Source organism: Narcine bancroftii, chromosome 13 (genome assembly GCF_036971445.1).
Source record: "Narcine bancroftii isolate sNarBan1 chromosome 13, sNarBan1.hap1, whole genome shotgun sequence".
Taxonomy (NCBI): domain Eukaryota; kingdom Metazoa; phylum Chordata; class Chondrichthyes; order Torpediniformes; family Narcinidae; genus Narcine; species Narcine bancroftii.
The window spans coordinates 83,384,124-83,408,593 of record NC_091481.1 but is presented as its reverse complement, the minus strand read 5'-3'; the positions used below and the strand labels follow the sequence as shown (position 1 = coordinate 83,408,593).

Genomic DNA, 24,470 nt, shown 5'->3' with positions numbered 1-24,470 from the left:
CATTTCATTTATTCGCTGTGATTCTCTGGGGACCTCTTGAGGTTGCAACACCTTCCAAATAGTTATCTTTATTTAAAAATAGAACAGATTGCAACATGCAAATCATCTCCCTCTTGTGTAAATTAGAAAGTGCCGATTAAATTTAAACTGGCAGAGGAGAACAGAAACGGTTAATGCTGGAATATGAGAATAAGATTATCTGCTTCTAGTTTTGGCAAATTCAACATTAGACTCAAGGAATCGTACAGCACAAAAACAGGCCCTTCCACCCATGGAATTCATGTTGACTATCATGTACCCATCTATACCCATCCCATTTCCCAGCACTTCATCCACAGCCCTCTATGCCGTGGCAATCCAACTGTGGCCCGGACACTATGTCAACATTGTGAGAACACTTGTTTCCTCCTCAGTCAGTAGATTCCAGACTGCAGCCCCCATCTGGGTGAAAACAATTTAACTCAGGTCCCCTCTAATCCTCCTGCCTGCTCACCTTAACCTATGGCTAGAGAATAGTGAAATGGAACGAGCCTGTCTGTCTCTCACTTTCCAGATCCCTATGTCTCCTTTACTCCAGCTCTGCATTTACAGAGCTACCACTGTCCCAATAAATTCTCAGCATCTCTCTCCTGCTCCCTGTCAATGTCCACCTATGGCCTCATTGGCTGTTGGGCTGTGCTCCTCCCCTTGCCCCTTCTTCCCTCACACTCCTGCCTTTTTATTCAGGTGACCGCCTGCATATTGTACACACTCCCCACCTTAACCTATAACCATGTAACAATTACAGTACGGAAACCAGCCATATGGGCCCTTGTAGTCCGCACCAATTTTCGTGAAACTCCAGTAGTTCCACCTACCCACTCCCTTGCCCATAACCCTCCAACCCCCTCACATCCATCTACTCATCCAACCTCCTCTTAAATTACAGAATTGACCCTGCTGCAACTACCTCTTCCGGTAGATCATTCCACTCAGCCACCACTCTCTGAGTGAAGAAGCATCCACTTTTTAGGTTTTGCCCCTATCCCTTAACTTATGAGCCCTTTGTCCCAATCTCCCCTACCCTCAGGGGAAAGGCCTATTCACATCTACTCTATCTATTCCCTTGATAATTTTAAATACCTCTATCAAATCCCCTCTCAACCTTCTACGCTATACATGGAGGATGATCTGTCACCATTCCTCCTGCTCTGTATTCCTTTCCCGATCAATTCTCATCTTTTCTCTCTTGATCTCCTGTCCATGACCAACTCTGGCCTCCTGCCTGTTGACTGGTGCTCCTTCCTCTGCCCCATCTTCACCCCTAATGAAAATGAGGCAGCCTGTATTCAAAGAGATGGAATACAGAAATTTTAAAAAAGAAAGGTTCTGGACCTGTTGGTAAAATTAGGGAGGAATTGAAATATTTTGTCAGAGGGTAAGGCTTTCACAAGATCACAAGACAAAGGGACAGAAGCAGGCCACTAGGCCCACCGAGTCTGTTCTGTAACTCTACACTAGTTCCAATTTCTGGCCTTTTCCCCATATCCCTTGATGCCCTCACTAATGAGATACTTGTCTATTTCTTGTTTAAATACTCCTAGTGATCTGGCTTCCACTGCTGTATGCGGCAGTGAGTTCCACAGATCCTCGACCCTCTGGCTAGAGGAAGTGCCTCTATAGGTGACAGTAAAAATCTTTTGCGATAATGGGGCTGCCCAGTTACTCATGGTTTCGTGATAAGATGCCAAGGGTGAAATAAATTTCATTCAAGGTTTTTTTTGGGGGAGGGGTGTGTGATTTGGAGTCGATACCTCTGAACAAGATAATCTTGAAATCAAAACCAGTTAATAGACATGTGACAACAGGGATCAGATCAATTTACCAGTGGACATTGTTATTAGGAAATAATCTTGGAGAGGGTAAATTTTCCCTGCAGTGCAGTTAACGGATGATCCAGTCATTGATGGGACAAACAGATTCTGATGTATATCCAGCTTGTTCAGTAATGCCCCGACAACAGAATTATCAAACCTTCCTGCCAGGATATTATTTCCCCTCCAGTTCATGTATAACCCATCCCACTTTTATACGTCACCTGTTCCGCGGAGAAATGCTCCAATGCCCCAAGAACTTGAAACGCTGCCCCGTGCACCATTTGATCAGCCATCATTAATCTGCGCTATCTCCCTTGCTCGTGGTACCGGGAGGTCCTGCTGTTCAAACGGTTTCCTAACTCCCTAAACTGACTTTGCAGGTCCATGGCCCCACTCATGTCAATGGTATCAGTATGTACTACCAATTCAAAGTTTGGAGGTGCAAAGAGATTTGGGAGTCCTCATGCAGGATACCCGAAAGTCTAACCTTCAGATTGAGTCAGTGGCCAAGAAGGCAAATGCAATGTGGGTGTTCATGTCTAGAGGAATCGGATGGAAGAGCAGGGATGTGAAATTGAGGCTTTATTTTTTTTAATTTTTAAAATTTTTTTATTTTTCACACCATAAACCACATTGACCATGATATATACTTTTTCCTTTTCAAATATATACAGTGCCATTTTCTCCCCCCCCTCCCTCCTCCCATCACACCCTCCCTACCTCCCCCCCCCGTCCATTTAAAGTACAAAATCTAGGATACATTAAACCAGTCAAACAATGTTGTCATTCAATAAAAATAAACAAGAAATTCCACTGAGTCAATTCTTTTCATTTCCTTCTCCTTTCGTTAATTTAGGTAGTGATTGTCCCCGGTAGGTTTTCTCTATTGTGTTTCATGTAAGGCTCCCATATTTGTTCAAATATTTCAATATTATTTCTTAAACTATATGTTATTTTTTCTAATGGAATACATTTATTCATTTCTATATACCATTGTTGTATTTTCAAATTATCTTCCAATTTCCAGGTTGACATAATACATTTTTTTGCTATGGCTAGAGCTATCTTAACAAGTCTTTTTTGTGCATCCTCCAAATCAATTCCAAATTCTTTGTTTTTTATGTTACTTAGGAGGAAGATCTCTGGGTTTTTTGGTATATTGTTTTCTGTAATTTTATTTAATATTTGGTTTAGATCTTCCCAAAATTTTTCTACTTTCTCACATGTCCAGATTGCATGAATTGTTGTTCCCATTTATTTTTTACATCGAAAACATCTATCAGATACTGTTGGGTCCCATTTATTTAACTTTTGAGGTGTAATGTATAGCCTGTGTATCCAGTTATATTGTATCATACGTAACCCCATATTTATTGTATTTCTCATCGTTCCAGAACATAACTTCTCCCATGTTTCCTTTTTTATCTTTATATTTAAATCTTGTTCCCATTTTTGTTTAGTTTTACCATTTGTTTCCTCGTTCTCCTTTTCTTGCAGTTTAATATACATATTTGTTATAAATCTTTTGATTATCATTGTTTCTGTAATCACATATTCAAGGTTACTTCCCTCTGGTAACCTCAGACTGCTTCCTAATTTGTCCTTCAAGTAGGATCTCAATTGGTAATATGCCAGCACTGTATCTTGAGTTATATTGTATTTATCTTCCATTTGTTCAAAGGATAATAATCTATTTCCTGAAAAACAATTTTCTATTCTCTTGATCCCTTTTTTCTCCCATTCTCTAAAGGAAAGGTTATCTATTGTAAAAGGGGGTAACTTATTTTGCGTCAATATTAGTTTTGGTAATTGATAATTTGTTTTATTCCTTTCTGCATGAATCTTTTTCCAAATATTGAGTAGATGATGTAATACTGGAGAACTTCTATGTTGTACCAATTTTTCATCCCATTTATATAATATATGTTCAGGTATCTTTTCCCCTGTTTTATCTAATTCTAATCTAGTCCAATCTGGCTTTTCCCTTGTTTGATAAAAATCTGATAGGTATCTTAATTGTGCGGCTCTATAATAATTTTTAAAGTTTGGCAGTTGTAAGCCTCCTTGTTTATACCATTCTGTTAATTTATCTAGTGCTATCCTCGGTTTCCCCCCTTTCCATAAAAATTTCCTTATTATTTTCTTTAACTCCTTGAAGAATTTCTCTGTCAAGTGTATTGGCAATGTCTGAAATAGGTATAATATCCTTGGGAAAATGTTCATTTTAATTCAGTTTATCCTTCCTATTAGTGTTAATGGTAAATCTTTCCAATGCTCTAAATCGTCCTGTAATTTTTTCATTAGTGGATAATAATTGAGTTTATATAGATGGCCGAGATTTTTATTTATTTGTATACCTAGGTATCTTATTGCTTGCATTTGCCATCTGAATGGTGATCCTTCTTAAATTTTGAGAAATCCGCATTATTCATTGGCATTGCTTCACTTTTATTTGCGTTAATCTTGTATCCCGACATTTCTCCATATTCCTTCAATTTCTTATGTAATTCTTTTATTGATATTTCTGGTTCTGTTAAGTATACTATAACGTCATCTGCAAATAAACTGATTTTATATTCCTTGTCTTTTATTTTTATCCCTTTTATATTATTTACTGTTCTTATCAATTCTGCTAGTGGTGCTATAGCTAACGCGAACAATAATGGTGATAGTGGGCATCCCTGCCTTGTTGAACTGCTTAAGTTAAATTGCTTTGCTATATATCCATTTACTGTCACTTTCACCAATGGCCCCTTATATAATGCTTTAATCCAATTAATATATTTCTCTGGTAAACTGAATTTTTGCAATACTTTGAATAAATAATTCCATTCTACTCTGTCAAAGGCCTTCTCTGCATCTAAAGCAACTGCTACTGTTGGCGCTTTACTCCCTTCTACTGCATGAATTAAGTTAATAAATTTACAAATATTGTCTGTTGTGCGTCTTTTTTTAATAAATCCAGTTTGGTCTAGATTTACCATTTTCGGTACATACTCTGCTAATCTGTTTGCTAATAGTTTAGCTATTATCTTATAATCTGTGTTAAGTAATGATATTGGTCTATATGACGCTGGTGTGAGTGGATCTTTCCCTTGCTTTAGTATTACTGTAATTATTGCTGTTTTACATGAATCTGGTAAGCTTTGTGTTTTATCAATCTGGTTGATTACTTCCAGGAGGGGAGGAATTAATAAATCTTTAAATGTTTTATAGAATTCTATTGGGAATCCATCCTCTCCTGGTGTTTTATTATTTGGTAATTTTTTTATTATCTCTTGTATTTCTACTATTCCAAATGGTTCTGTTAATTTATTTTGTTCCTCAATTTGTGGTTTTGGTAGTTCAATTTTAGTTAGAAATTCATCTATTTTCCCTTCTTTCCCTTCGTTTTCAGTTTGGTATAATTGTTCATAGAATTCTCTAAAGTTTTCCTTGAGCTCCTTTGGATTATATGTAATTTGTTTGTCTTTTTTCCTTGATGCCAATACCATTTTCTTAGCTTGTTCTGTCTTAAGCTGCCATGCTAGAATTTTGTGCGTTTTTTCCCCTAATTCATAATATTTCTGTTTTGTCTTCATTATGTTCTTCTCCACCTTATATGTTTGTAATGTTTCATATTTTATTTTTTTATCTGCCAATTCTCTTCTTTTAGTTGTATCTTCCTTCATTGCTAATTCTTTTTCTATATTTACTATTTCCCTTTCCAACTGCTCTGTTTCCTGATTATAGTCCTTCTTCATCTTGGTTACATAACTTATTATTTGCCCTCTGATGAACGCTTTCATTGCATCCCATAGTATAAACTTATCTTCCACTGATTCCGTATTTACTTCAAAATACATTTTTAATTGTTTTTCAATAAATTCTCTAAAATCCTGCCTTTTAAGTAGCATGGGGTTTAATCTCCATCTATACATTCTTGGAGGGATGTCCTCTAACTTTACTGTCAATATTAAGGGTGAATGGTCCGATAGTATTCTAGCTTTATATTATGTTTCTCTTACTCTATCCTGCATATGAGCTGATAACAAAAATAGGTCTATTCTTGAGTATGTTTTATGTCTAGCCGAGTAATATGAATATTCCTTTTCATTTGGGTGTTGTTTCCTCCATATATCCAAAAGTTGCATTTCTTCCGTTGATTTAATTATAAATTTAGTTACTTTGTTCTTTCTGTTAATTTTTTTCCCAGTTTTGTCCATATTTGAATCCAAATTCAGGTTGAAATCCCCTCCTATTAATATGTTCCCTTGCGTATCTGCTATCTTCAAAAAAATATCTTGCATAAACTTTTGATCTTCTTCATTAGGTGAATATACATTGAGTAGATTCCAAAACTCCGAATATATCTGACATTTTATCATTACATATCTCCCTGCTGGATCTATTATTTCCTCTTCTATTTTAATTGGCACATTTTTACTAACTAATATAGCTACTCCTCTTGCTTTTGAATTATACGACGCTGCTGTTATGTGTCCTACCCAATCTCTCTTTAATTTCTTGTGCTCCAATTCAGTTAAATGTGTTTCTTGCACAAATGCTATATCAATTTTTTCTTTTTTCAGTAAATTTAGCAGTTTCTTCCTTTTAATTTGGTTATGTATTCCGTTAATATTTAAAGTCATATAGTTCAGCGTAGCCATTTCATACTTTGTTTATCTTCCCTTTCCGTTTCTCCATCATCACCTTTCCTTCTTATCCATTTCTGTTTTCTTGTTTTGAACACTTTATAAGACAACATTTCTAAAACATCAAACATTTTCCTTATTCTCCTATTTAAAACTTCTTTAACCCCATTCTCCCCTCCCCCTCCTGAGTTGTCCTTTATCCCTTGTTGGACAACCATATCTCCCCTCTCCATTTGGATTTGCGAATTCACTCACAAACGTCAACTGATTTTGTAGTGACCGTAACTCCTCCCCTCCCAGCCCCTCCCAGAAAAGATTTCAATTTTCATATGTAACAAAGGTCACTCTTTTAATTCCCTCCTTAATCCCTCTATTCCCTTTCCCTCCCTTATTAATTCTTGTCTATATTCTATATATTTTCCTCTAAATACAGATACATTCATGTATTTTTTTTTTCTTTGGCTTGGCTTCGCGGACGAAGATTTATGGAGGGGGTAAAAAAGTCCACGTCAGCTGCAGGCTCGTTTGTGGCTGACCAGTCCGATGCGGGACAGGCAGACACGATTGCAGCGGTTGCAAGGGAAAATTGGTTGGTTGGGGTTGGGTGTTGGGTTTTTCCTCCTTTGCCTTTTGTCAGTGAGGTGGGCTCTGCGGTCTTCTTCAAAGGAGGCTGCTGCCCGCCAAACTGTGAGGTGCCAAGATGCACGGTTTGAGGCGTTATCAGCCCACTGGCGGTGGTCAATGTGGCAGGCACCAAGAGATTTCTTTAGGCAGTCCTTGTACCTTTTCTTTGGTGCACCTCTGTCACGGTGGCCAGTGGAGAGCTCGCCATATAATACGATCTTGGGAAGGCGATGGTCCTCCATTCTGGAGACGTGACCCATCCAGCGCAGCTGGATCTTCAGCAGCGTGGACTCGATGCTGTCGACCTCTGCCATCTCGAGTACCTCGACGTTAGGGGTGTGAGCGCTCCAATGGATGTTGAGGATGGAGCGGAGACAGCGCTGGTGGAAGCGTTCTAGGAGCCGTAGGTGGTGCCGGTAGAGGACCCATGATTCGGAGCCGAACAGGAGTGTGGGTATGACAACGGCTCTGTATACGCTTATCTTTGTGAGGTTTTTCAGTTGGTTGTTTTTCCAGACTCTTTTGTGTAGTCTTCCAAAGGCGCTATTTGCCTTGGCGAGTCTGTTGTCTATCTCATTGTCGATCCTTGCATCTGATGAAATGGTGCAGCCGAGATAGGTAAACTGGTTGACCGTTTTGAGTTTTGTGTGCCCGATGGAGATGTGGGGGGGCTGGTAGTCATGGTGGGGAGCTGGCTGATGGAGGACCTCAGTTTTCTTCAGGCTGACTTCCAGGCCAAACATTTTGGCAGTTTCCGCAAAGCAGGACGTCAAGCGCTGAAGAGCTGGCTCTGAATATACACACTATATATATACACACATATACCCCTTTACACACATACATATAGTTCGTGGTCATTTTTACTCTCATTACATGTCTTCATTTCTCTGCTTGTTTTGTAGTTGTTCTGCAAATTTCCTTGCTTCCTCTGGATCCGAGAATAGTCTGTTTTGTTGCCCTGGAATAACTATTTTGAGTACCGCTGGGTACTTTAACATAAATTTATATCCTTTTTTCCATAAGATCGTTTTCGCTGTATTGAACTCCTTCCTCTTCTTCAGGAGTTCAAAACTTATGTCTGGATAGAAAAAAATTTTTTGACCTTTGTATTCCAGTGGCTTTTTGTCTTCTCTTACTTTCTTCATTGCTTTCTCCAATATATTTTCTCTTGTTGTATATCTTAAGAATTTTACTAAAATGGATCTTGGTTTTTGCTGCGGTTGTGGTTTCGGGGCTAATGTTCTATGTGCCCTCTCTATTTCCATTTCTTCCTGTAATTCTGGTCTTCCCAGGACCCTGGGGATCCAATCTTTTATAAATTCTCTCATATTCTTGCCTTCTTCATCTTCCTTAAGGCCCACTATCTTTATATTATTTCTTCTATTATAGTTTTCTATTATATCTATCTTCTGAGCTAACAGCTCTTGTGTCTCTTTAACTATTTTATTAGATTCTTCTAATTTCTTTTTTAAGTCTTTTACTTCCATATCTACAAATGTTTCTCGTTTTTCCATATTTTCCACTCTTTTTGCCAATTCTGATATGGCCACTTCCATTTTATTCATTCTTTCTTCTGCATTCTTAATTCTTCTTTTTATCTCATCAAATTCTTGTAATTGCCATTCTTTCACTGATTCCATATATTCTTTAAAAAAAGATACATCCATTGTCTTGCCCTTCCCTTCTTCTTCCATTTCTCTATGTTCTTCTTCTTCTTCTTCCTCTGGGTTGACCATCTGTTGTTTCCTTGTTTTCTTTTTACCCTCTTCTTTCTTGTTGTCGTTATTGTCCGTGTTCTGCACCTGCTGCTGTGCTGGAGGTGTCTCTCTCAGCTGTGGAGATCGACTCCGCAGCTGTTCCCCCCTCCCGTCAGTGTGTTTTTTTTCATGCGCGACTCCTCGCGCATGCGCGGTTGCGCACTTTTACTCGGCTCCGCGAGCCATTTTTGTAGTCCTGAGCCTGAGACTTCCACTGACCTGAGGGAGCGGGCTTCTCTCTCCGCGGCGGGCCTCTTCGGACAGGTAAGGCCTTCACCTTCTTCTTCCGACATTCTTTCTTCCTCTTTTCTTCCCGTTGTTTTCGACTTTTCTCTCTTTGCTGCCATTTTCTTCTCACCTTTATTTTTACTTTATTATAAATTTTAATCTTGTACCTTTGTGCTTTGTGTTTTTTTTTAAACTTTTCTGGAGAGGGCTGGAATTCCCTGACCGGCCACTACTCCATCACGTGACTCCTTAAATTGAGGCTTTATGAGGCATTGGTGAGACTTTGTCCATTAAGAATATTCTGCAACTACCCAGACACATCCTGAACCTGAGCACCCAGGTTATATCCTGGAGTCTATTTTGTGGCTGCTAAATCTCCTATCCGTTCCTCTAACAAACATGACACCGATTATCACTCTCCACCCTTCCCCACTGGGGCTTAGATCTGACCACGGTGCTATTGACCGGCCATTGCCTTGCACAGACAAGTCATTCAACCCCAGCAGTATCGAAGGGCGTATACTTGTTGCTGAGGGGAATGGTCACAGGGGTATTCCACACTGACTGCCTTTCCATTTCCGAACAGTCAACCAATGACCTTTCTCTTACCCCTTTGGTGTGACTGTCTCCTTATAGCTTTTGTTTATCACTTCCCTCTGCCTCCTGGATGATCCAGTGTTCATCTAGCTCCAGTCCCCCAACACGGTCTGTAAGGACCTACAGCTGGATGCAGGTGGAGTCACCATGGACTTTCATGCTGTCCCAGATTTCCCACATCCTGCAGGCAGAATTCTACTGCCTCAGCTTCAATCTCTATCACCTAATCTGGGCTGCTGTGTTTACAACATTAAAATCTGATTGAATTGAATCCAGCACTCACAGGGAAATTGTCAAGATACAGGTAGACTCGTAAACCTCAGATCGGCTTTGCAAACCCTCCCAATGAGTCCAATATTTGTTCTGACCCAGTACATCTGTGCACATCAATTGTTGAGTTCAGTTTTATTGATACATTTTTTGGATAATTGAAGGTACGGGACACTTAGCCAAGTTCTTGAGCTGTTCCCTGAACTTGGACTGAGTCACAGCATAGATAAATGTGTTAGTGCAGCAACTTAAATGTAGAAGCATGGCTCCAACATAACGAAAGTTGTATTGAGAACTGTTGTAGTCACTGACGGTGGTGCCAGTGATGGAATAAAAGAAGGAATCTATAATGTACGACAGCCACAGGAGGACGAAGCTGCCCGATAGCGTGAAGAGTAAAATGATAGACTTCCTGCGGTTCTCCATCTCGGGGTCACTGGCCTTCTCTCCCTTGCTTTGACCTCTTAGCCCCTTGCGTACCCGACTGGCAACCAGAATGTGTTTGACCGTCAGAACATTAAACAACAAGATTAATCCGAAAGGCAGCAATGGGGTTGATACAGCGTCGAACCAGTCAAATCCCACCCACTCCGGCTTAGAGTAATATTCTGCCTTAAATATACACAGCCAAGGAATACCGTCGATGATCACCCAAGGTTCCTGTGTGAAGTACTTGGGAATATTTTTTAAACAGACCAGAGTGCCAGTTATCGTCAGAACCACCACCGCGGTTTTTCTGGTGCAGTATTTATTTTTTAACTTCTGGCAGCAAATGGCTACGTATCGATCAAAGGTGAAAGTAACAGTGAACCAGACAGAACAGCCCCTGGCCGCATGCCTGAGGACAAACAGCACACTGCAGACGGGCGTGATGCGCAGGAAGTTCCAGGGGAAATAATAAATATTGATGCGCCGTAGTATGACCTGGGTGACGATGGTCAAGAGGTCCGCTACCGCCATGGCCACCAGGTACAGGGTGGTGCAAGGGGAGAGCCCGCACTTACCCCGGGACAGGATCACAATCGCCACGAAATTCACTGCAAAGCAAGAGAGAAGGTAAAATGGGTCAGAATGTACAGGTCATCCTGCGTCAGCAAGGAACCAAATTTTGTTACACAAGATAAAATCTTGCCTAAAGCTCCAACCAGCTTACAAACTTTTGCTCGATTGTTTATTGGATTCAAACCCAGCCCATGTAATCTGTCCTTAAAACTAAACTGATCCAATATAGGCAACAATGTCCTCATGTTTAAAAAAAAAGCAACAACAAATTCTACTGGAGGAGCTCAGCAGGTCGAGGGGCATCAGTTGGAAAAATAGAATAGTTAATAATTTGGGTGGGAACCTGAAATTGAACTGATATTCACTGTCACTTCATCAAGACTGGATGAAGGGATCTGACCAGAAATGTCGACAATTGTTTTCCTTCCACTGTCGACCCACCAACTTCCACCATCCAGTTGTTTATATTTGCTCCAGTATCCAATGTCTTCTCTCCCCTGTGTGTAAGTATCATCCTGGTGAATCTCCTCTGCACCCTCTCCGCACCAACCCCATCCTGTTCTGCAGTGTGGCAAACGTACTATACACGATACTCCAGGTGAGGCCCCATAAACATCTTCAATCGCTGGAACAATGATCCTCCTTCTCTTGTGTTCCATCCCATGGTTAACGAAGCCACACATGGAGGCCTTCTTCAACGCCTATCTATCACCTTGGCCACTTAACGGCGAGATCTCTCTTATATGTTTTGCATAATAATATAATGATGGTGTGTTTAACAAACCCAGCTCAGTCACTTTTGCATTTGAAGGAATGTTTAATTCAATATGGATGTCTTTCTGGATATAAAGTTAATTAGGAAAAAAAATGGAATATTACTGGTAAGTGAAGGAGATTATTCAGTTTATAAGAATATTATTAATTTGAAGTGGACTGATCGAATAAAATATCTGGGTATAATTTTGAATGTTAATTATCAACCTTTATATAAATTAAATTATGCCCCGTTAACGAAAAATATTAAAACTGATTTGATTAAATGGAAAGATTTACCTAGTAATTTAATGGGAAGGATAAATACAATTAAGATGAATATCTTTCCACGTATACAATATTTGTTTCAATCTATTCTGTATTTACTTGATAATATTTTTTTTTGTGATTTAAATAAAATGGTTAGGGAGTTTTTATGGAGGGGTAAATTTTCGAGAGTAGCTTTTAATAAATTAACTTGGAAATATGAGTTAGGGGGATTACGTTTACCACATTTTCAAAATTATTATGAGGCAGCCCAACTTAAATTTATTAGCTCATTGATGGATTTGGTACAGCCTCCTAGTTGGGCTAAAATTGAGATGGCAAGTATTTCTGAATTTGAAATACATCTATTTTTGTTTAGGTGGAATATGAATTTGTTACAACAATATAATGTGCCTATACTAAAACATTTAATGAAGTTATGGATAAATAAAAATAAAATGATGGGTTCTAGGGGTAAATTATTGGCTTTGACTCCGTTGTATAATAATCAACATTTCTTTTTCAATATATAATCGAAGTTTATTGTATTGGAGATTTAAAGGTGTGAAAAATTTGGAAGATTGTTTTAAAGAGGGTAAGTTTTTATCTTTTAATCAGATGAGGGAAGATTTTGGTATTGATAAGAATTCTTTATTATCAAATTCGATCTTTGGTAAATGTATTTTTGGTAGAGAGATGATTTTACCTGAAATGACTAAATTTGAGACTTATGAAGGTACCAGAGAAGGGTTATATTTCATTTATGTATCAAATATTACAGGATGGTCTGGATAAAAGGGGTTGGGATAGATCTAAAATTAAATAGGAAGCGGATATTGGTTTTACTTTTTCTGAAGAGGATTGGTTAGATATCTGTTACGATAGTGTAACGAGATTGATAAATCCTTGTTATGCAATGATTAATTACAATTTTCACATCAATTATATTTGACACCTGAAAAATTAAAAAAATATGGTTTTAATGAATCAGATTTGTGTTTTAGATGTGGTGATACGGTTGGAACTTTTTTTTCATGCTGTTTGGTCATGTAGACATATACAATCTTTTTGGAAGAAAATTCAATCGTTTTTAGAATATCTGTAGAAGATTAAAATGGTTTAAGATCCGACAGTATTTTTATTGGGTAGTTTGCCACCTCTGAAAGGTTTGGGATTAGATAAGTTCCAGCTTGCATTTGTATATTTAGCTTTATCCGTAGTGGAAAAATGTATTGCTGGTACGTGGAAAGATACAAATATGATCGATATTAATAGATGGCATAATGAGATGAAATATTGTTTAATAATGGAAAAAATTACATATGTTTCGCATGATCATTATAATTTTTTAATTAATAAGTGGCTGTTATACTCAGAATAATTACATTTCAATTTATATTGATTTGATTTAAATATGTATATTTAACTTTTTTAATATTCTTTCTTTTTTCTTATGGCTCTCCTTGGGAGAGTTGGCTGAAGGGGGGGGGAGAAATCTTTTCTTTTTTTTCCTTTCTTTTTTTTTATATATATAAAAAAATGTTCATGTTCATGTTTAATTGCTGTATATGACATATTATTTGTTTTTTGAATGAATAAATAAAGTTAAAGTAAAGAAGACCCCCCTATCCCTGTTGCATCTGAAGGAGAGATTGGGTGGGAGCAGAAGTGGGGTAATGGAGGAGATGCAGGGAAGAGATTTATACAGGGCCTGATTGAGGCCTAAACACAGCCCAACAGTCGTTCCTCCTCGACCCTTCCTTTGACTGGAAAGATGTTAAGACTCAATAAGCGCTGAATGTGAAATAATAGATTAAAGAAATTCAGTTTTCTTCGAGGTCAGACCCCACAACGATATTAAATATAACCTCAATAGCTGTATCACGACACAGATCATCACATAACCTTGACTTGTGTATGTATTTTTTCATTTATTGTGGGGTATTGGGGTTTTGCTGGAGCCCTCATTCAGCTACAGCCTGGTAAATCTGGCACTGGAAAAAACTTTGCGTTGCCCCTTCACTTGGTGCCCTCAGCATGTGCTCATTTTGCTTCATAATTATGCAGGTCTGATTTTATTGACCAGCGTGAAGGGTGGCAGGCGAAGGAAGGGCCAGAAGGAGGTGGACATAGTTCAGAGGGGCTGGAGTGTAAGACGTATTCCTGAGGACAGACAGAGCGGAGGTGAAGCCGTTGGACTCTCCCTCATAGACTCAGTGAGAAGTAAGGCGAAAGGTACTTACCAGGAACACCAATAATGGCAATGATGGTGTACCATATCTTCGCGGCAACTTGAACTGGGCGATGCATGTTCTTCGTGAGAAGACGTATCTTCGTGCTGAAGCCAATCTCTCTGAATTGAGCTCTGAGCTGATGCCGACCCCGAACATTTCATTTATTCGCTGCGATTCTCTGGGGACCTCTTGAGGTTGCAACACTTTCCAAATAGTTATCTTTATTTAAAAATAGAACAGCTTGCAACATGCAAATCATCTCCCTCTTGTGTAAATTAGAAAGTGCCAATTAAACGTAAACTGGCAGAGGAGAATAGAAATGATTAATCCTGGAATAGGAGATGTAGGGTTGGAATAAGTCTATCTGCTTCTAGTATTTGAAAATTCAACATGGAGTCATACAGCACAAAAGCAGGCCCTTCCGCCCACTGAAGTCATGTTGACCATCATGCACCCATCTATACCCATCCCATTTCCCAGCACTTCATCCACAGCCCTCTATGCCGTGGCGATCCAACTGTTGGCCTGGACACTGTGTCAATGTTGTGAGAGCACTTGCTCCCTCCTTCTCGGTCAGTACATTCCAGACTGCAGCCCCCATCTGGGTGAAGACAATTTACCTCAGATCACCGTCTAATCCTCCTGCCTCTTCACCTTAACCTATGCCCAGAAGGTGATGAGCAAATGGAACGAGCCTGTCTCTCTCTCTCTTTCCTTATCCCTCAGTACTCCAGCTCTGCATTTACCTTTGTCCCAATAAATTCTCAGCATCTCTCTCCTGCTCCCTGTCGATGTCCACCTATGGCCTCATTGGCTCCTCTCCTTGCCCCTTCTTCCCTTACACTGCTGCCTTTTTATTCAGGTGACTGCCTGCGCATTGCACATTCTCCCGACCTCAACCCATACTTAGGGGATGGTCAGTTCATGGAGCCATCCCTGTCTCTCTCTATCCCTCTGTCTCCATTCCTCCTGCTCTGTATTCACAGATCGACCCCACCCCTTATCAATTGTCTCCTGCCCTCCCCATCCCTATCCAACTCTGGCCTCTTGCCTGTTGGCCAGTTCTCCTGCCCCTTCTTCACACCTCCTCCCTCTTCTTTATTCAGGGATCTGCCTGCTTTCTGCTCGAAGGGAGCAGACTGGAAACGCTGGTTATATACAGTATATTTGCTGCAGGACCTGCTGAGTTCCTCCAGCCCTTTTGTGTAACTACAATCACAGCATCTGGAGGTGTTGCACTCAATATGGAAGGAGTTGTCTGGTGAAATACTAGATGCACATTCCATTGTAATGAGAAAAGGAAATTCCTACAGGTGTACCGTGGAGAGCACGTTGTCTGGTTTCGTTGCTCTCTGGTATGGAGGTGCCAATGTAAAGGACAGAGAGTTGAGAACTTGGCCAGTGTCGTCATGGACATGAATCTTCACTCCACCGAGGACAAATTCTGCCCTTTTATTCCTTCTAGCAAAGTGCATGACCGTAGCCTTTCCAATGTTATATTTCATTTGCCTCTTCTGTGCACATACTCCCAATCTACCTCAGGCTCCCTCAGCTCCTCCTTTTCCTCCTTCTTACCTCCCCCTCCACCAATCCCTGTATCATGTGCTAAACATAGCCTCAAATCCATTATTCTGCAAATCAGACCATTAATGTAAAGGGAAGTGACCCCAACACTGACCCCTGCGGATCACCACTGGTAGCCAGAAGCCAACCAGAATAGGATCCCTTCATTTCCACTCTCTGATCCTTGTCGATCAGACAATGGACTACCCATGCTGGTGTCTTCCCTGTAATTCCATGGGCTCTTACTTTGTGTGGAAGCCTCATGTGTGGCACCTTCTCAAAGAACTTTTGAAGGTCCAGATGTCCTCATAAAATTGCAGTCAGGCAACATTTTCCCTTAAGGTAACCATGCTGCCTTTGGCCTAACTTGTCATACACCTCCAGGTAATCTATCTCCTCATCCTTGACAATCAACTCCATAAACACCTAACAGCTCTATAATTTTCTTTCTGATGCCACCGTCTCTTTTTAAATAGCAGTGTCCTTTGCCATTTGCCAATTCCCCAGAAACGTGAATGAAAACATTGATTTTTTTTTGGAAGGCCGTTATTTGTGCTTCCAAAATCTCTATCGTGACTCCTTTCAGCACCCGAGGGTACATTCCACCTTGTGTATCCTTTGACCTTTTAGCTTCCCAAACACCTTCTCTCTAGTGATCGTGACTGCACTCACCTCTCTTCCAACACCCTTGAAAGTCCTGTAAACTGTTAATATCTTTCACAGTGAGGACTAATGCAACATACTCATTCAGTTCCTTGTCTCCCATTACAATTTTGCCAGCGTCATTTTCAATCTGACTAATATCTACTCTTTCCTCTTTTTTAACTCTTAATATACTTTAAAAACCTTTTAGCATTGTTTTGATCTTATTTATTAGTCTCCTTTCAAAGTTCATCTTTTCTTTCCTAATGACTTTCTTAGTTGCCTTCTGAATGCTTCTAAAAGTTGCCTAGTTCTTTATCTTCCCACTAATTTTTGCTTTCATCTTTGCCTGTTTTTTTAAACTTTTATATTGGTTTTGATCTCTCTTGTCAGCCACAGCTGTGTCATTTTTCCATTCAATTATTTCTTTGGTTTGGAAAATATTGAATAAAGCAAAAGAGATGGTTGTTGACCTCATGAGGGCCCGATGTGTCTGGTGGAGGGGGGGGGGGGGGGGGGGGGAACCATGCTCCACTGACCACTGGTGGCTCGACCATTGAGGTCGTCATGAGTATCAAGTTCCTTTGAGTGTACTTGATGGAGGATCTCACCTGGTCCCTTAACACCAGCTCCATAACCAAGAAAGCCTAGCAGCGCCTCTACTCCCTGCGAAGGCTGAGGAAAGTTCATCTGCCACCCTCCATCCTCATTATGTACTAAAGAGGATGTATTGAGAGTATCTTGGGCAACTGCATCACTGCCTGGTTTGGAAGCTGTATCACCTTGGACCGCAAGACCCTGCAGAGGGTAGTGAAGTGAGCGGAAAAGATCATTGGGGCCTCTCTTCCCAGCTTGAAGGACACCTACAACACTCGATGCAGACGAGAGGCAATAAACATTGTGAATGACGCCACACACCCCTCATGTAGACTGTTCTCCCTTCTGCTATCTGGTATGAGGTACCGTAGCACTCGGGTCCTTATGTCCAGATTGAACAACAGATTTTTACCCCAACCCATCAGGCTCCTGAATTCCCAGAACATATCTGGATAGTGAACCGTGGACTTTTACTGTAGACATCATAATATTTTAATGTGTTTAACTTCTATTCTAACATATTGATGTAAATCTACTTCATGGTCCTGGAGAAACACTATCTCGTCTTTACTGTGTGAGCAAGTTGCGAATGATACATAAAGGTGACTTGACTTGTCCTGCACTTTCCTATTTCTTGCAGAAACTCTAGCCATAGCTTCTCTGCCACCCTCCCTGCCTATGTCCCTTCCCAATAAACTTTCCTCTCTCATATCTCTGTTGATCCCCCTTGTTCCACTGGCATACTGGTACCTCTGACTGCAAGGTTGAACTCGATCATGTTACGATTGACACCTACTAAGAGTTCGGTTACCTACATCTCTCTTATCAACTCTGGTTCCTTACCCAATACTCAATCCAGAATTGCCACTTCCCTGGTTGGCTCAGCCACGATCAGTTCTAAGAAGCCACTTTGTGGGCATTCTACAAATTCTCTCTTTAGATCTAGTCCCAACCTAGTTTCCCCAATCTCCTTGCATGTTAAAGACCCCCATTGGCCTTCTGACACGCCTTTTTGCATTAGCCGTTATAATTTCTTGTCCATGTCCCGGCTAATGTTTGGAGGTCTGTATGTTACTGCCAACAGTGTCCTTTTACCACTGCCTATTTGTAACTCAACCCACAATAATTTTCTATCTCATGACCTTATGTCACCTCTTCCTAATGATTTAATGCCATTTCTTACCAACAGACCTCCCTCTACTTACCTGCCTCTCCTTTCGACGCGCTGTGTAAACTCGGACATTCAGCTCCCAATGACATCCATCCTTTGCCATGACTCCGTGAATGGCCACAGTTTCGTACCTTGCAATCTGTAGTTGAACTAGAAGGTCAACCACTTTATTTCTTTATGCTTCATAAATTTAAAGGAAAAACCTTAAGCCCTGTATTTGGCACTTTTTCACTAACTCCGATTCCTCGTTGTTTTGCCATTCATCCCCATGGCTGCAATTTTGCCCCATCAGCATGTCTTCTGTACAAACTCCCTACCAGCTGTCCCTACCTGTGCACCAACCATCTCGTTACCTTGGTTCCCAGCCCCCTGCCAATTTAGGTTAACACCCCCCCCAACTCCCCCTCCGCAATAGCATTAGCTGACCTTCCTGCCAGGATATTATTTCTCTTCCAGTTCATGTATAACCCATCACACTTTAACACATCACCTCTTCCCCAGAAAAGGCTTCAATGACTCAAGAATTTGAAACCCTGCCCCCTGCCCCATCTCATCAGCCATCATTAGTCTGCGCTATCTTCCTGTTTTAACCTTCCCTATGTATTGGCACCGGGAGGTCCTGCTTTTTGAACTGTCTCCTAACACACTAAACCTACTTTTTCAGGCCCTTACCCCACTCGTGCCTATGTGAATGGTACCAGTATGTACTATCAATTCAAAATTCGGTGGTGCAAAGGGACTTGGGAGACCTCATGCAGGATACCCGAAAGTTTAACCTTCAGGTGGATTCAATGGTGAAGAAGGCGAAAACAATGTTAGTGTTCATGTCTAGAGGAATCGGATCCAAGAGCGGGGATGTGATGTTGAGGCTTTATGAGGCCCTGGTGAGACTTTGTCTGATTGCCCACCCTGTCTGTTAAGAATATTCTGAAACTGTTCGGAAAACCCAAGCAACTGGGAAAAAATACATTGCCCTGGAGTCTATTTTATGTCCTCAGAATCTCCTATCTGTTCCCCTAACAATCACGTCACCTACGACTATCATTCTCCCTTTCCTCAACCTTCCCCTCTGAGGCCCACAGTGCTATCGGTCTGGCTGTCGGCTTGCCCAGATAGGTCATCCGCCCCCAGGAGTATCCATATTTGTTGCTGAGGGTGATGGCCACAGGGGTGCTCCGCACAGACCGCCAACTGCCCTTCCATCTCCAAACAGTCACACAGATAACCGTCTCTTGCCACTTCACTGTGACTGTCTCCTTACAGCTTATGTCTATCATCACCCATGCCCACCCCCCCCACCAGCCCTGCCTCCCTAATGATCCAGAGGTGACCCAGCTCTAGCTGCAATTCCCCAACACGATCCGTGAGAACCTGAGCTGGATGCACCTCCTCCAGCAATATTCATCAGGGAAACTTTTTCTGTCCCAGAGTTCCCACATCCTGCAATCGGAGCATTCCACTGTCCCAGCTCCCCTCTCTACCACCTAATCTGGATGACTATGTTCATGACATTAACATATAGAGTCCGGCATTCACATCAAGATACAGGTAGGCTCGTAAACCTCAGATCAGCTTTGGAAACCCTTCCACTGAGTCCAATATTTGTTCTGACCCAGTACATCTGTGCACATCAATTGTCGAGTTCAGTTTTATTGATAAATTCGTTGGATAATTGAAGGTACGGGACACTTTGTCAAGTTCTTGAGCTGTTCCCTGAACTTGGACTGAGTCACAGCATAGATAAATGTGTTAGTGCAGCAACTTAAATGTAGAAGCATGGCTCCCACGTAACGAAAGTTGTACTGATAAATATTGTATTTGTCGATAGTGGTGCCAGCGATGGAATAAAAGAAGGAATCTACAATGTACGACAGCCACAGGAGGACGAAGCTGCCCGATAGCGTGAAGAGTAAAATGATAGACTTCCTGCGGTTCTCCATCTCGGGGTCACTGGCTTTCTCTCCCCTGCTTTGACCTCTTAGCCCCTTGCGTACCCGACTGGCAACCAGAATGTGTTTGACCGTCAGAACATTAAACAACAAGATTAATCCAAAAGGCAGCAATGGGGTTGAAACAGCGTCGAACCAGTCAAATCCCACCCATTCTGGCTGAGAGAAATATTCTGGCTTAAAGACACACAGCCAAGGAATACCATCGATTATCACCCAAGGTTCCTGTGTGAAGTACTTGGGAATATTTTTAAAACAGACCAGTGTGCCAGTTATCGTCAGAACCACCACCGCGGTTTTCCTGGTGCAGAATTTATTTTTTAACTTCTGGCAGCAAATGGCCACGTATCGATCAAAGGTGAAAGTAACAGTGAACCAGACAGAACAGCCCCTGGCCGCATTCATGAGGACAAACAGTACACTGCAGACGGGCGTGATGCGCAGGAAGTTCCAGGGGAAATAATAAATATTGACCCGCCATAGTATGACGTGGTTGACAATGGTCAAGAGGTCCGCCACCGCCATGGCCACCAGGTACAGGGTGGTGCAAGGGGAGAGCCCACACTTATCCCGGGACAGGATCACAATCGCCACGAAATTCACTGCAAAGCAAGAGAGAGGGTAAAATGGGTCAGAATGTACAGGTCATCCTGCCTCAGCAAGGAACCAAATTTTGTTACACAAGATAAAATCTTACCTAAAACCCCAACATGCTTACAAACTTTATGCTCGATTGTTTATTGGATACAAACCCAGCTCATGTAATCTGTCCTTAAAACAGAAATAATCGTAAAGAGGCAACAATATCCTGGTGTAAAAAAATAGCAAGAACAAATTCTACTTGAGGAGCTCAGCAGTTCGAGGGGCATCAGTAGGAGAAAAGAAAGGTTAATCATTTGGGGTGGAACCTGTAATCGAACTGATATTCACTGTCACTTCATCAAGACTGGATGAAGGGATCTGACCAGAAATGTTGATAATTGTTTTCCTTCCACCATCGACCCTCCAACTTCCACCATCCAGTTGTTTATATTTGCTCCAGTATCCAGCGTCTTCTCTCCCCTGTGTGTCAGTATCATCCTGGTGAATCTCTTCTGCACCCTCTCCACACCAACCCCATCCTGTTCTGCAGTGTGGTAACGTGTAATACACACGATAATCCAGGTGAGGCCCCATAAACATCTTCAATCACTGGAACAATGATACCCCTACTCTTGAGTTCCATCCCACGGTTAATGAAGCCATGCGTGGAGGCCTTCTTCAACACCTATCTATCACCTTGGCCACCTTAATGGCGAGATCTCTTCAAGTAGACCCTCTATCCCTGATTGGGTGGGAGCAGAAATGGGGTAATGGAGGAGATGAAGGTAAGAGATTTATACAGGGCCTGATTGAGGCCTAAACAGAGCTCAACAGTGGTTCCTCCTCGACCCTTCCTTTTACTGACAAGATGTTAAGACTCAATAAGCGCTGAATGTGAAATAATAGATTAAAGAAATTCAGTTTTCTTTGAGGTCAGACCCCACAACGATATTAAATATAACCTCAATAGCTGTATCACGACACAGACCATCACATAACTTCGACTTGTCTATGTATTTTTTCATTTATTGTGGGGTAGTAGGGTTTTGCTGGAGCCCTCATTCAGCTACAGCCTGGTAAATCTGGTATTGGAAAAAAATTTCTGACACCTCTTCCCTTAGTGCCCTCAGCACATGCTCATTTTGCTTTATGGTTAATCCCGGCATGATTTTATTGACCAGCATGAAGGGAGGGGGGTGAAGGAAGGGCGACAGCGTGTTGTCAGAAGGAGGTGGACATAGTTCAGAGGAGCTGGAGTGGAAAATGTATTCCTGAGGACAGACAGAGCAGAGGTGAAGCCATTGGACTCCCCCTCACAGACTCAGTGAAATGTAAAGGCGAAAGGTACTTACCAGGAACACCAATAATGGCAATGATGGTGTACCATATCTTCGCGGCAACTTGAACTGGGCGATGCATGTTCTTCGTGTGAAGACGTATCTTCGTGCTGCAGCCAATCTCTCTGAATGGAGCTCTGAGCTGATGCCGACCCCGAACATTTCATTTATTCGCTGCGATTCTCTGGGGACCTCTTGAGGTTGCAACACTTTCCAAATAGTTATCTTTATTTCAAAATAGAACAGATTGCAACATGCAAATCATCTCCCTCTTGTGTAAATTAGAAAGTGCCAATTAAATGTAAACTGGCAGAGGAGAACAGAAACGGTTAATGCTGGAATATGAGAATAAGATTATCTGCTTCTAGTTTTGGCAAATTCAACATTAGACTCATGGAGTCGTACAGCACAAAAACAGGCCCTTCCACCCATGGAATTCATGTTGACCATCATGTACCCATCTATACCCATCCCAGCACTTCATCCACAGCCCTCTATGCCGTGGCAATCCAACTGTTGGCCCAGACATTGTGTCAATGTTGTGAGAGCACTTGCTCCCTCCTTCTCGGTCAGTACATTCCAGACTGCAGCCCCCATCTGGGTGAAAACAATTTACCTCAGATCACCGTCTAATCCTCCTGCCTCTTCACCTTAACCTATGCCCAGAAGGTGATGAGCAAATGGAACGAGCCTGTCTCTCTCTCTCTTTCCTTATCCTCTGTACTCCAGCTCTGCATTTACCTTTGTCCCAATAAATTCTCAGCATCTCTCTCCTGCTCCCTGTCGATGTCCACCTATGGCCTCATTGGCTCCTCTCCTTGCCCCTTCTTCCCTCACACTCCTGCCTTTTTATTCAGGTGACTGCCTGCGCATTGCACATTCTCCCGACCTCAACCCATACTTAGGGGATGGTCAGTTCATGGAGCCATCCCTGTCTCTCTCTATCCCTCTGTCTCCATTCCTCCTGCTCTGTATTCACAGATCGACCCCACCCCTTATCAATTGTCTCCTGCCCTCCCCGTCCCTATCCAACTCTGGCCTCTTGCCTGTTGGCCAGTTCTCCTGCCCCTTCTTCACACCTCCTCCCTCTTCTTTATTCAGGGATCTGCCTGCTTTCTGCTCGAAGGGAGCAGACTGGAAACGCTGGTTATATACAGTATATTTGCTGCAGGACCTGCTGAGTTCCTCCAGCCCTTTTGTGTAACTACAATCACAGCATCTGGAGGTGTTGCACTCAATATGGAAGGAGTTGTCTGGTGAAATACTAGATGCACATTCCATTGTAATGAGAAAAGGAAATTCCTACAGGTGTACCGTGGAGAGCACGTTGTCTGGTTTTGTTGCTCTCTGGTACGGAGGTGCCAATGTAAAGGACAGAGAGTTGAGAACTTGGCCAGTGTCGTCATGGACATGAATCTTCACTCCATCGAGGACATCTACAAGAGGTGGTGTCTTAAGAAAGCAGCCTCTGTCCTCAAGGAAACTCATGACCAAGGTCACGTCTCTTTTAGCTACCATCGGGAAGGAGGTACCGGAGCTTGAAGGCGAACTCCCAGCAGCACAGAAATAGCTTCTTCCCCTCTGCCATCAGATCTCTGAATGGACAATAAACAACCTGACTTTCTCTGCCTCTACAAAATTTATTTTTAAAATGTAATTTATAGCAATATTTTCCCCGGTAATCCTCCCTCAAAAAACCAATTTTGTGAAATAAAATGATAAGATACAGGAGCAGAAGTAGACCATTCTGCCCATCAAGTCCATGCTACCATTCCATCATGAGCTGATCCATTCTACCACTCAGCCCCATTCACTGCCTTCTCCCAATCACCTTTAGATACCTATCAATCTATGGGAGGAGGGAGTGGGGGGGAGAAAATGGCACTGTATATATTTGAAAAGGAAACAGTATGTATCATGATTAATGTGGTTTATGGTGTGAAAAATAAAAAATTTAAAAAAAAAGATACCTATCAATCTCCGCCTTAAATCACCCAATGACCTGACCTCTGTGATTTACCGTGGGAGAGAATTCCAGGCGTTCACACTCTCTGGCTAAAGAAACTCCTGCACAGTTTTGTTTTAAATTGGCGCCCTTCAATCCTGTAGTTGTGCCCTCTTTTCCTTGACTCCTTGACTATGAGAAGCAACTTTGCCACATCTACACTGTTTCCACATTCAAAATTCTTCTATAACACACCCCAATCCCCCCCACCCCCACCCAATGGTTCTGAAAATGTTCGTCACATGCTAATTCCTTCATTCCAGGAATATTTCTTGTAAATCTTCCCTGAACCCTTTCCAATGGCAGCATGTCCTTTTTTAAATAAAGATCCAAACTGTACCCCATCCTCCAAGTGAAGCCTCACCAGTGCCTTATAAAGCCTCAACATCACATCCCTGCTCT

At 41.6% G+C, this 24,470-nt stretch overlaps 2 protein-coding genes across 2 annotated transcripts; both read right to left on the bottom strand.

Moving 5' to 3' along the window:
* Positions 1-10,101: 10,101 nt before the first annotated feature.
* On the bottom strand, positions 10,102-14,298 carry LOC138748418 (probable G-protein coupled receptor 139). The gene is made up of 2 exons (XM_069908597.1): positions 14,232-14,298; positions 10,102-11,003 (listed from the first exon to the last, which is right to left on the bottom strand). The coding sequence occupies exons 1-2, from the start codon at positions 14,296-14,298 to the stop codon at positions 10,102-10,104; spliced, it is 969 nt and encodes a 322-aa protein (XP_069764698.1).
* A 5,546-nt stretch (positions 14,299-19,844) lies between these two features.
* On the bottom strand, positions 19,845-22,229 carry LOC138748479 (probable G-protein coupled receptor 139). Its single transcript, XM_069908750.1, has 2 exons — positions 22,079-22,229; positions 19,845-20,746 (listed from the first exon to the last, which is right to left on the bottom strand). Exons 1-2 carry the CDS (start codon positions 22,143-22,145, stop codon positions 19,845-19,847), a joined length of 969 nt encoding a protein of 322 aa, XP_069764851.1. The 5' UTR covers positions 22,146-22,229.
* Positions 22,230-24,470: the final 2,241 nt, after the last annotated feature.